The sequence below is a fragment of the Ambystoma mexicanum genome, chromosome 9, assembly GCF_040938575.1.
Source record: "Ambystoma mexicanum isolate Mex_15411 chromosome 9, UKY_AmexF1_1, whole genome shotgun sequence".
Classification (NCBI taxonomy): Eukaryota; Metazoa; Chordata; class Amphibia; order Caudata; family Ambystomatidae; genus Ambystoma; species Ambystoma mexicanum.
This window is the reverse complement of record NC_090931.1, coordinates 599,378,312-599,391,972: the sequence shown is the minus strand read 5'-3', so window position 1 is coordinate 599,391,972 and position 13,661 is coordinate 599,378,312. Positions and strand designations below refer to the sequence as shown.

The following is a 13,661-nucleotide window of genomic DNA, read 5'->3' as shown; positions in this document are numbered from 1 at the left end:
GCTAAAATAGAAAGGATTTCCCTTCATACAAAGGGACGCGTGCAGCGTCCCGTTCGACGAAGGAAAATCCTTTACCAACATGGCCGCACTGGAACGGGAATGCGGGGCTCTCTATGGAGCCCCTCTTCCCTTTCCATGGCAGCTGTTCTGCGCAGAGGAAGGCGAGGCTGCAGCAGCGAGGTCCGCCGCAGCTGCAATACGGTAAATTGGGGGGAGGGATTACAAATGAAAAATTAGGGGTTGGCGGTGGAGGAAAGATGGCGGCAGCAGAGCTAGCCGTCAGGCGGCTTGGAACGCAAGCTTACACCAGTGGTATAAGCGTGCATTCTGAGCAACCTGATTGGCTGGCTCCCCCCATCCGGGTGCTAATGCAAACAATTCAATGTCCTAGGGGAGTACATTTAGTGGAAGTGGAGGGGCATAAACATCTCCCATGAATTACTGTGAGTTTAGGAGTGTAGTGAAAACGCTGTTAATCTAATGTTTTTAAATGTTTCATTTTACAACATAATTTGGAGGTAAAAATCTACACAGTTTTGAATTGGATCTCTAGAAGAACATGAAACAATCCAGTGGATGCCATTGCACCACAGTACATAGGCATCTTGAAAATGTTGCAAAATGCTCCTATGTCCACAACATACACCAGCATGCCATTGCAAGTGATTTTCGTGTAGCTGTGGCCACAATCTATGCCAGTAACAGTCACTGTAAATTACTTTCATTAAGCTGTGGCACAGTTTGAATATTATAACAATGTGTTATTTATATATTGCTTATTCCTAAGCGCTGTACATAGAACATATTTAGATACATTAATCATCCCAACCAAAGTTGGTACTCTACAATATAGTCCCTACAGTAAACCACTGTCGCAAAGCTGTGGCCACAATCTATGCCCGTATGGTCACTACAGTAAATCACTGTCATGAACATGAGGCGACAATCTGATTCAATAATGGTCACTGCATAACACATTCATGAATCTGCGGCAAACATCGTTGCCAGTAATGCTCGCTGTAAATTACTTTCATGAATCTGTGGGCAAAATCTTTGTTGATAGTGGTCACTGTACATAACTCATAGCTTTGACCTCTTTGCCTTAAGAACCCCCTCATCCCATCAAGCCCGTGCACTCATTTCATTCGCTCGTTCTCGCACGCATGGACATGGTTAGTCAGACTCGGATTCAAACAAAACATGAATATGTTCAAATTACAAATCATGTGCACAGGCTTGCTTGCTTGTACATATACAGTACGCACACTGTAATACAATATATCCAAACATGCACACGATGCATGCAGGCACTTTTTTGTTTCATCTTACCTTGGCTCATATGCTGTTGCTATGATGGTCTCGATGTCTGCGTGGGGAAATTACTGCGGCGTGGTGTGCTCCGGCTGACCTCATCTGGAACTAGTCAGACTGGGCACACAGACAGGCTCTTAATGATTCCTAAGCAACCATTCGAAATAGAATGGCGTGCCAATATGGAGCTCGCAAATTTTCTTAATTCTGTTTTTTTAAGGCATCACTCTGGTTCTTAACGTCTTTATGCACCTACATATGTTAATATTATATTCCTCTTTTTTGCTGTGTCTTCTATGATGATTGCCATGTGCAAAGTTAGTGGAACATTTTCTAATGAAGTAGATATAATAATTACACATTTCATATAAATATATGTATATTTTTCCGATCAGTGATGAGAACTTTGGCTAAAGTAACCTTATGGTTACAGCACAAGACATTCCCCATTTAGGTTTCCTAAGCTATAACTCGGCCACTATTTTGCACTGCTCATGACTTGGCACGTGACGTCACTGATTACCTTCCAGTGTTCTTTTTAGCACTGCAACCATGATTTCCCTTTAACACACGTTTTTTCACTGATTTTGTTTTTGTGTATATTAATTATGTGCACCACCATTCCTCAGCGCTCACAGTGCTTTATCTTTGACCATGCCAAGTGGAAACCTTTGAATTGAGGTGCAGCTTGGGACCTTATGCACACTGAGCATGGGACCCATGTCTGGGCATACCCGTGCCACCTTGGAGGCACATAAAGTGCTTTACGAGTAGTTGTGATTAGTTCAAACTTCTGTATCCATCACCTTTTGAGTGTCCTAGTCATTAAGTTCTCAGCAGTGGAACTAAGGGTGATGAATTATATCTCTGACTTCAGTATCCAACCATATATTTTGATCATGGGTTAATAACGTTATATCCATATGGTCCGATTCTCTTAGAGGTCAAATATTGAGAGTTCTTAGAAATAAGCAACCCACCTTTTCCCCCCAATATGAAGTCCTGTAAAAGATGCTGCAGATGCAGATCTGTGTCCAGGCCTGTGGCATACCTCCTGTGACTTAACAGGGGAAGTCGGTGAGTGAAACCTGCAGGAGTGGCTGCTACAAGCAAGCTGCTGACAGATTTGTGAAATTGTTCCCTGCCGAAGCATGAGGGTGTGTGGTGGGGTTGCCAAGGAAGCTGGGTGCCACCACAATCCAATGGATGCTGGGCTTGGGGTTGTGTTGGCAGGATCCCTGCCCCGACTAACCCCACCATGCCACTTGTGGGATGCAGGAGATCACCACACGTTTCAGTTATGCGGTGCTATCGCTTCAAGAAATCTAGACTTGCTCTCTAGGGGACTGCCTCACCACCTTATGGGCTCGAAATGCTCTTTTAACCCCAAAATAACAGACTTTCCACACAGTCTAGAAGGAAAGACCTTACCATCTGATTAGGAATTACAAGCACCAAAAGCAGGAGGGCCCTCTGCCCGCTTTCTTACCTTAGATGGACCTGGGGTGCATGGGGAGCCGTCCATAGATGAGATGAGGAGGGAGCCACAGCAAAGTGATGGAACTGCAGTCCTGTGGTGCACATGCACTTCTCTCTGCAAACAGATGCTGGAAAAGTAGAAAAACAAAATGGCAGCCCAGTATCTTACCACTGTGGGTCCACAGAGGGGTGGGTGGATGAGCGTGGGGGTGGGCGAAGAGGGCAAGTTCCACCTCATTGATTACAGGTGGGAAACCTATAGTTCAAAACCTGCTTAACAAATCAGACACTCCCAAATAGGCACACGCAGTTGAAAACGATTATGACCCGATTGCTGACTGGGCTAGCTCAGTGCAGAGACTGAGCATTTGGAGAGCGAGTGAGGTAAGGGGCAGTTGGAGGCAGGTGACTGGAGGAGAGAGCCAGAAGATTGGAAGAGGGAATTCGAAGACTTGAGGGAGGTGGAAGGGGTTGTTCAGAGCAGAGAGGCGTTGGCAGCCGAGAGCGAGGAGGTTGGGAGGGCAGTGTCCGGGAGGAGCAAGGGTGGAGGCAGCAGTTGGGAAAAGTGATGCTGGGAGTTGGGAAGAGTAAGTAGAATGTGGCTAGCAAGACCGAGGAGATGGTGGTTGGGACAGTGAAGAGGAGGTCCAGAGTTTCAGAGCTGTTGTGCAAGCCCTGGTCACCCCCCACCTGGACAGTGACAATACCCTTTTCACAGGAGTACCAGATGCCACCTTAGCCCCTAAGAAAGCCTACCCTACACCTCCTGTAACTAATGAGGGAGTCAGAGTCAGGAACTATGAGGTCAGCCATGCGCCCCCTTCCAAAGCTACTCTGGAGTCTGCTAGATGTGATGTATATAGTAATTAGGATGTGGTCATTCCAATTGGATGTTTCAGGACCCGATCCCAGGAAGTTCCTTGGGGGAGGTTGGTCCCATCTCCCCTTCTTCCCTGGTTGCCTAATGGATCTCCTTTTTCATATGCAAGCTTACTGGCTCTGGCATCTTCATGAGTCCCGGGGTTGTGCTACTTCAGGGCACAGTTCTTCTCCAGCATGGGGTCTGGCATGGATTCACATGCTCATGAATATTCCCCGTCGTCAGGCTGGGAATCCTCGGTAAAGAAAAAACCAGTATCAGTTTCGTTTCTGATCTGTCTTTCGTAGTAATAACCAATCACTGGTCTCTGCGTCATACTGACCACAGCCAATGACTGCCCTCTACCTAAGCACCGCCTCTGGCAGCCATCTTCAGATTTTTACCGCACGTTCATGTGTTGGGATCCTCGTGCTATTGCTCTCGAGCGTTAGTGCTATTTTTTTCACGTTTTTTCTCAAAAACTTCGTTTTTTCGGTCAAAAGAGCCTCAAGCTCCACCGATTCTCCATCCGATCAACGGGGACCCGTGTCGGATTCGTCTGCGCCCCTCAAGGGTGAAGATTTCATCGAGCTACGCTTTTGGAGGACTCCAGAAGTTTCTCAGGCCCGGTCATGGCCCAGGAGAAGGGGAGCTCGACGCCCGGAAAGCTGTTCAGGGTCTGCCCTGGATGCCAGCTGCAGAACGTCTTCAAGGAGGACGAAAACTCTTTTTGTCTTTACTGCCTACATGAGGACAAGACGCACGTGGAGAAGGACTGTGCGTTTTGCGGCAACATGTCGGAGCGGACCATGAAGGGCCACCATCAACGTCTCGCCAACTGGCTGGAAGGGAAGAGCCCGTCCGGCGAGAAGAAGAGGAAGAAAGCCGAGCGGTCTTCTAAGACCTTTGAGGACGCCCCGGCGACGGGGGTCCAACATAAGGCCAAGCACCGCGAGTCCGCTGGCACCGGGAGCGCCGAATGGTCGGGCTCTACGGGCGCCAGGCAGGGCGCACCCTCCCCGGCACCATCAACCACGAGCCAACGCTCTGGGTCGGGTAAGAGGAAGGCCGAGCACCCGGCGAAGCTCCTGGAGAGGCCCCGGTCGAGCTCGAAGGCGGAGGGGGAGCGAGGCAGTGTCCCCCCCTCAAGGATAAGGCGGTGAGCGCACCTAAGGTGGTGAAGGCCTTAATCCATCCGGCCAAGCCCTCTATCGAAACTGTCGCGGCGGCCCTGGCTCAGCCTGTGGAGGCTACACCAGTGGTGGCGACCTCGGGGCTCAGAGTCTCCCTGCCACCTCGGAGGGAGTCCTCTGTTGCGCCCATCGATAGGACCCCCGTGAAATCCCCCGTGGGGAAGAAAAAGGGGGGGCAGGGCGTCGTCGTAGATTCGGCCCCGACCTCGGAGGAGGAGCTGGTCGAAGTCTTAAGCCACGGCCTCGGCGTGGAAGAAGACCGGCCCGTCGGGATGGATCCCGACGCAGGTGACGACGACATCGTCGAGGGTACCGACGGGGCCCCTGATCGCCCGTCGGATTCCCCTCTGCCAGTGCCGCGAGACAACTCGGCGGCCATTTTGTTGGCTATGCAGTCCTTATGCTCAGAGATAAGGACGAGACTACCGTTGCCGACGGAACCTCTCCCGTCGGGGAACCCAGAACCGGGACCTTCTGGTGTTCCCCCTACCAAGAAAAGAAGGATCCACCCTCCGCCTCCTTTTCAGCCGTCGCGCCCCTTCCAGCCCTCCTCCCCGTCCACCCGAGGGGATGATACGGGGACTGACACGGCAGCGACGGGTACGGACGACGAGGTATACGACGAGGATGTACCGTCGTCGCCTCCCACCAGGGCTTCTCCGCCCGACGAGATTGGATCGTTCCACTCTATGATCACCAGGGCATCCGAGCTTTTCCAACTCTGCCCTGAGGAGAAGAAGGTTTCCTTTATCAGCGGCGCGAGGCCAAGAGGAAGACGGTCCTCTCAGTGCCTCTATTGGACGACATTTGGGATGAGGGCCTCACCCTCCTCAAGAACCCTTCCACGACGCCAGCTAGAAGAGACCGGTACGAGAAGAAGTACCGGGTCCCGGACACGGCCCCCCTGTGCCTCCGGGCGCAGCCTACCCCGGACTCCGTCGTCTCCGCGGCGGCCAGGAAAAAAGCGGGGGGGGGTGCGGCCTCCACATCTACTTCCCCACCGGACGGCGAGGGAAAGAAATTGGACGCTATGGGACGCAGAGTCATCTCGTCTGCGGCGACGACGATTAAAGCGGCCAACGCCTTGGCTATCGTGGCCCGCTACGACAGGGAGCTCTGGTACAAACTGCTCCCCTGCTGGACTTCTTGCCGGACGACAAGAGGGCAGAGGCCCTGGAGATCCTGCAGGAAGGTGAGGTGGCTTCGGACCACGCCATTACCGTTGCGACGGACATCGCCGACACTGGGTTCCGCCAGTTGGGCAACGGCGTTTGCCTTAGGCGGCGTGGATGGCTCAAGGCTACGGACTTCCGTCAAGACATTCAGACTAGAGTCCTGGACATGCCCTTCGATGGGAACAACCTGTTTGGGAAAACAGTGGACGATTCCCTTCAGGCCATTAAAGCGGACACCGTGACGGCCCGGGCCCTTGGAGTTCTGCAACAACGACGGACGCCCTTTCGGAGCAGCGGAGGCAAGGGCGCCTCCAAAAGTTCCGGCGGCGGTTTCTCCACCTACCGTCAAGCGGCCCGCCCGTCGGCTCAGGAGGCCTACAGAGGACGAGGCAAGTCTGGCGGACCCCGCCGTCGTCGCCAAGGAGGTCAAGGCGGCAAAGCCTCGTCGAAGCAGGATTGAACCGGCCGTGGGGTCGGGCCCCCACCGAAGCACCCCGGTGGGAGGCCGGCTGGCGAGCTTCGTCAGCGTGTGGGAGTCCATCTCCACCGACCGTTGGGTGCTGGACGCCTTGGCCCGGGGGCACGCGCTCGAGTTTCAAAGAAGGTGTCCACGCGTCCCCCCCCCGTGGCCAGGAAAGAACTTCACGTCCCTCAACTTCTCCTGGAGGTAAAGGCGATGCTCAGGAAGGGCGCCATCGAACTCGTCCCAAAGAGGCTTCGGGGCTCCGGAGTTTACTCGAGATACTTCCTCGTGAAGAAGAAGACGGGGGGATGGCGCCCTATCCTGGACCTGCGACGTCTGAACAAGTTCATCAAGGCGCAAAAGTTCCGGATGGTCACCCTCCAGCACGTCCTGGGTCAGCTGGAGGAAGGAGACTTCCTGTCGTCGTTGGATTTGGAGGATGCCTACTTCCATATTCCCATCCTAAAGGGGCACCGAAAATTCCTCAGGTTTGTGGTCCAAGGGCGTCACTACCAGTTCAAAGCCCTCCCCTTCGGACTACGGTCGGCACCCAGGGTATTCACCAAGTGCCTTGCACCGGTGGCGGCGCAGCTGCGCCGCGAGGGGATCCACGTCTACCCCTACCTGGACGACTGGCTCATCCGAGCCAAGACGAGGGAGCTCGCCGTGGATCACACGGCAAGGACCGTCCAACTTCTCACGGACCTGGGATTCTCCGTGAACTACGCCAAGTCCCACCTGGTACCCGCGCAAAACGCACTGTTTCTGGGAGCGAAGCTCGACAGTGTCCCTTCTGGCCTCCCCATCGGAGGAAAGGACCAGGTCCATCCTGGGCAAGGTACAGCGGATGTTGGTTTCCGACGCGGCCAAGGTGAGGTCCATCAAGTCCCTCCTCGGAATGATGTCTTCTTGCATCTACCTCATTCCCATGTGCAGGCTCCGGATGCGCCCGTTGCAGGAGTTCCTGGACGCGCGCTGGATCCAAACGACGGGCGGCTTCGAGGAGAGGATCACACTCGACGAGAGTTTCCGCCGAGCGGTCCGGTGGTAGGGCATCCGCGCGCATATGACGGCGGGCATGGACTTCCAGACCCCAGACCACCGGGAGACAGTGACCACGGATGCCTCCCTGGAAGGGTGGGGAGCGCACACCGAAAATCTGCACGCGAGAGGCCTTTGGCTCCCGACGGAGAAGTCCCTCCATATCAACGTCCTGGAGCTCCGTGCAGTGTTCTGGGCCCTCAGGTCCTTCCTTCCGTCCCTCAAGGGCAAGGTGGTGAGGATCTTCACCGACAACACCACCACCATGTTTTACATCAGGAAACAGGGCGGAACCAGGTCCCCAGCACTGTCCAAGGAGGCGCAGGACCTGTGGCATTGGGCCGTCGCCCAAAGGATGTTTCTGGTGCCGTTTCATCTGGCAGGGATAAAAAACACCATCGCCGACTCACTCAGCAGGGAGCTGCGCTCGTGCCACGAGTGGGAACTACGGCAGGATCTAGTGGATCGCCTCTTCCGACGGTGGGGCACACCCCAGATCGACCTGTTCGCGACGGCGACGAACTCCAAGTGCCGGAGGTTCGCCAGCAGGTTTCCCCAGGCGAGGAGCATGGGCGATGCTTTCTCGTTCCCCTGGGAGGGCCTGTTCCTCTACGCGTTCCCTCCTTTGCCGCTGCTAATCCGGCTCGTCAACCAGCTCAAGAGGTCATGGTGCAGGATGATCCTCGTCGCACCTGCGTGGCCGAGGCAGATATGGTTCCCGGACCTTCTGGACTTGTCAGCGTCCCCGCCAATCAAGCTGCCGGTGGACGCGGATCTACTCTCCAGGGAAGGAGGCGCCATCCTCCACTACGACCCGAAATCGCTGAACTTGCAGGCCTGGCTGCTGCAGCGCTAGAGTTTGGAGGATACGACATACCGGCCGACTGCAGAGAGGTTCTTGCAAAGGCCAGGGCGTCCTCGATTCTTAAATGCTACGGACACAAATGGAAGAGGTTCTCTGTCTGGTGCCACGCACAGAAGATTAACCCTCTACGGATTACGGCTCCCCAGGTACTGCCGTACCTGCTGACGCTGGCCAAAGCTGGACTGGCACACGTGTCCATCAAGATTCATCTTGCTGCGATCTCCCGATACACCAGAACCACGGGCCGGACGTCCTTGTGGTCTCATCGTCTGGTGAAAGAGTTCATGAAGGGGCTGTTCAGATCGTTCCCGCCGGTGAAGGCTCCGGCCCCGGCGTGGGAGCTCAACGTGGTGCTGACCAAGCTCATGGGACCTCCGTTCGAGCCTCTGCACTCGGCCCCGTTGAAGTTTCTGTCGTGGAAAACAGCGTTTCTTGTGGCCATCACCTCCGCACGACGGGTGGGAGAGATCCAGGCCCTTTCCTGCAAGGCCCCGTACTTGACTTTTCACGACACGAGGGTAGTGCTCAGGACGCACCCCTCCTTCATGCCCAAGGTACCGTCGGACTTCCATCTCAACGAACCCTTGGTGTTGCCTGTGTTCTTCCCGTCGCCTTCGTCGCCGGCTGAGAGGACTTTGCACTCGCTGGATGTGGCTAGAGCGCTGAAGTTCTACGTGGACCGCACAAAGTGTTTTCGGAAGACGTCACAACTCTTTGTGAACTTTGGACCTGTCAATCAGGGGAAGGCTCTCTCGAAGGCTTCCATTTCCAGATGGCTCTCCGGCTGTATCATGTACTGTCATCGGTTGGCAAACCGACCGCTGCCTGGCCGTCCGAGAGCCCATTCCACCAGAGCGATCGCAGCTACCACGGCGTTCCTTTCTGGTGTGCCCCTGCTGGACATATGCAGGGCTGCTACGTGGAGGTCGACGCACACCTTCACGAAATTCTACTGCGTCGATCGGGATTCCAGGGAGGAGTCCAGGGTCGGCCAAGCAGTGCTGCGCAACCTGTTCGCCTGAGGTGAGCCTGGCGAGGAGGTAAGATGCTTAATGTTGAGTTTGATGTAATGCTTAATGTTGAGCCTTTGCCACCTCCCGTGGTTGTGCATGTGTGTACTGCTATGTATTCTTTATTCATGAGCATGTGAATCCATGCCAGACCCCATGCTGGAGAAGGAACAAGTTACTTACCTGTAACTGTTGTCCTCCAGCGTGGGTCTGGCATGGATTCACATGCGAACCCTCCCGCCTACCCCTCTGCGGCTCTTCACTTGGTCATACTGCCACTTCACGTGCTTCCAAATCTGAAGATGGCTGCCAGAGGCGGTGCTTAGGTAGAGGGCAGTCATTGGCTGTGGTCAGTATGACGCAGAGACCAGTGATTGGTTATTACTACGAAAGACAGATCAGAAACGAAACTGATACTGGTTTTTTCTTTACCGAGGATTCCCAGCCTGACGACGGGGAATATTCATGAGCATGTGAATCCATGCCAGACCCACGCTGGAAAACAACAGTTACAGGTAAGTAACTTGTTCCTTTTCTCCCTCGATCGTGACGCTCTAGTGCTCTTCGATGGCTGTTTTCTGGTGGCTCTGTGCAGATCCCTCACTGGTCGTGTACCACCGCAGCTCTGGCCGTTTGGGAAGAGGTATCTTTGCTCAGGACCCTGCTGGGTTGAGGTTTCTCTATGTAGCTCTTGTTCTCTGCTGTCTTTTCGGGGTTCCTCTGCTTGGCGTGTGGGTCACAGGTGTGCTTTCTCTTGTTGATCCTCTGTTGTTTACTTTTTGCTTCATACTGTTGGTATCTGCAATGGAAAGGAGACAGTGGCAAGTATTTGCAGTCTGAGGCAAGGCAGCTGATAAGGGAAGAGGGGCCAGCATTGGGTCTGGAGTGCTTTGCGACCGGTCTTCCCCTCCCCCTCTTGGCAAAGCTAAGGCACTGGCCTTGTCATGGGGGACAATATCTTGCATATACTTATCCATAGACACCAGATGCCCGAGCTAGGGTAGATAATGCTACTTCTGGATGAGAGAGGAAGGGGCGGCCCTAGTGCAATCATGGTCATCATCCTCTCGCGCCTAGACTACTCAATTCCCTCGATCGAGGTGCGCCTGCATCTCAAATTGGAAAACTCCAACAGATCCAAAACTCTGCAACAAGACTTCTCCTCGCACTCTCCCCTAGAGACACATCTCCCCTGCACTGTGGGTACTTCAGTGGCTGCCTGCCAGCCAACTGGCCTCCTTCAAATCCATGTGCATTGACCACTGTGCCATCCATAAGAAAGGCTCCGAATACCTAAAAAAAAAAAAATGCATGCTACCACCCCACCCAAACCCTCAGATCAGTTTCTGCTTGCATCCGGATAGTCCCCCCTTTCAAGTTCTACAGACTAGTGGGAGCCTGCTTCTCCATCCTTGCACCCTCATTCTGGAACTCACTTCCCCTCTCTCTCTGTCTCATTGAGGATCATCTGGCCTTTAGGAAGGCCCTCAAAACCTGGCTGTTTCCCCCCAGTATCATGACCCCACCTCCTGTGTCTCCCCCACACATTAGCACTAACTAGAAGTCTGAAGCACTCCCATGCCCACTCCCTCCCACCTATCAGCCTTTCAGCTACCGTGCCTAGTTATCTTCTGATCTCTTCCACCAAAAAACCACTGCCCCCCCCCCACATCCAGAGGAGTCAAGATGGCATCCAGTAACATTTCTGTTCTGCCCGATCTTGGGTGGCCAACATGTTGGAATATTTCCTCACACTTGAGGCCCCTTACACCTGCTACATCACGATTCAGCAACCTTTGGATCTCCAAATGTTTTGCACTGCAAATCCAATCTAGTGAATGGTGAGGGAGCATGGGAATTGGAGTCAATAACATCTATAGAGCCACCTGTTTTACACCCCTGTGTTACAATGATAATTTAGCAGCTGTTTAACAGAAAAGTGGGCAATGATTTGGCCTATGAGTGCCACCTAGATATCCTTTAATCAGGAGACTTGGGTTGGCATACAGAGTGCCCTTCAACAAGAAAGTGACAAGAACCTCTGCCAATGGAACCAAAGTAAAAAACATGTGTACCGAGCTTGCCCTGCTTATTTGTTAAAATGTATTGCTTGGTGTATGTTTGGTGTGATACCCCTGATCGAGGTGTCTGCCACTTAGCAACCTGGCTCTTCCCTTGGTACCAAGATGCTGGCAAAATGGCAGCGGGTGCGCTGTACAACATCACATGGCACTTAATCTTACTTCTGCCCCCTCTCACCCACCTCCAGGACGATGCAGAAGAGTGGAAGTTTTTCCAGGCGGATCTGCAGACGGCAGTAGTGGTGGCGAACGACATAAAGTGTGAGGCCCAGCAGGAGCTACGCACAGTGCGGCGGCGGCTCCAGGAAGAGGAGGAGCGCTGTTCCCGTCTACAGAAAGAACTGGAGGAGGTGCGCGGGTGCAGGTCAGTGCTTGTCCTCCACCCTACACAGGCTTCCTCTCCGTGTGTCCATGCATGCTTGCCTATAATGCTTGTTCTGTAGCTTGACTGTTGTTAACATGGCCGCCTGTGTGTTTTTAATAACCGCTTCGCTTTTTCTGTAGCTATACTTTGAAAAATCTATTCATGGATTTTTCAAGGATATCGTCCATGATTCTGGGTCTAGCATATCCCTGAAGTCCTCGGGCCCGATTGCACCACTAGGGGATTGTGGGAGCGCGTCGAGTGCCTTTTCTACCTCTATGAAATTCTCAGCGTAGCCTTACTTCCTGTCTGGAAGGTCAATTTTGCCTAGTTTATTCTCACTCCATTACTGTTCCTGAGAAATAGGTGTCATTATGTTGATGTAAGTTTATTTCCAGAATGCTTGTCATTTGTTTTGAATATGAAAACCCATTTCTTAAGGCCAGTTAAGCTGTACTTAGAAGTGTAGTTAAGCAGAATGAATGGCCCTTTAAGAACAGGGGATGGGAGTGCAAGGGACTTTCAAACCCCAAGACAGCCTTTTCTTTATGCAAGTAGGATCCAATTAACCCTTGCTTTTCCAGTCCATCCAACATTCTTTTTCATACCAGTTTGCCCATATGGATATGGTTTCGGTTCTTTAAGACCACTACGGTGGTGATGTGTGCAGTATAAAAGCCAATTAACATGGCATAACATACCGTTTTTTAATAACCACAATAATGATGTGGTAATGTATTTAACATTCTGCTACAATAAGCATTACATCATCTGTTAAAAGTATGGTGATGAAGTAACATTGACGCATCGTATGATTGGAGATAATTGTGAAAGCCTGTCCTCTAATTAACTCTTAAAAGCGTTTCGTTTTTTTGTTACCCATAAGTGCTGGATCATATGTTACTGTGGGGCTCATACCCCACCAATAATTAATTATATGGGGCACAAAGTCAGGTCAATATCTAACCAACTCGAAGTTCCACTGCCCACGCTCTGTGGAGAGTGGGTCAATATATTGCAGAAATGCTCCAGTGGTAAAGAATTTAGCGAGGGTTTTTTTTTCTTCAAGTCACATGGGTGTCCCCTGTGCAATGAGAGGGAGGTATGACCGGCAAACCCTCCCGCTCTGTGTTTAGATATTCTTCACTCCATTAACCTAGCCTTGCAGCTGGTGTTCAACAAGTGGCGGAATGGAAATCAGCTTCCAACAGGAAATGGACGGCTTGTGTTAAGTGAAGCCTTGTGATCGTGGCCATTAACTTTTTTTTATATATGCACTCTTAGTGTCAGATTTGTTTTTGAGCAGGGCATACAGGCTGTATAGGTTAACGTTTGAGATCGACACTGAAACAAACCACACACAGCACATGACAAATACCGACCGAAAATTCACACCTCAGCGAACGGTGTAAACTGAACTGAAGCTGCCAGCGGCACATCGCCTCTCTCTTGTGCTTTTTCCCCCGCTCAGACGTAACTTACCTTACCCTCTTGCTTTTCAGATCCGCCAGAGCGCCAGGGGACCACTCGGGTGGTGATAGTGCGCGGCATAAATATCCTTAAACATAACATCACCCGAGAGGGACATTTTGAGACCGAGATTTGAGTTTGCACATTGATTTACACATGGGTGAGGGCACTTTTAGGAGAAAAGGAAAATACATGTAAAATGGCAATACCTGGCCACTAGAAAGTTCTGGGCATCGCATCTTAACCGGCAGAGCTGGCCTTCATGAGCTTGGGCAGTGACTACCTCTGAAGGGACCACGTGTGGTGCAGAAGGGGTCTGTTCACTATTCATGTGCGCGCCGTCCTTGCCC

General features: G+C 52.4%; 1 protein-coding gene across 3 annotated transcripts in view; it reads left to right on the top strand.

Moving 5' to 3' along the window:
* Nucleotides 1-13,661, top strand: part of SPECC1 (sperm antigen with calponin homology and coiled-coil domains 1) — a 1,474,528-nt gene that overhangs the window by 583,456 nt on the left and 877,411 nt on the right. For all 3 annotated transcript variants that reach the window (XM_069615230.1, XM_069615231.1, XM_069615232.1), the window contains one exon: nucleotides 11,666-11,841. In XM_069615230.1, coding sequence (XP_069471331.1) covers nucleotides 11,666-11,841 — 176 coding nt within the window. The remainder of the gene's footprint in view (nucleotides 1-11,665; nucleotides 11,842-13,661) is intronic.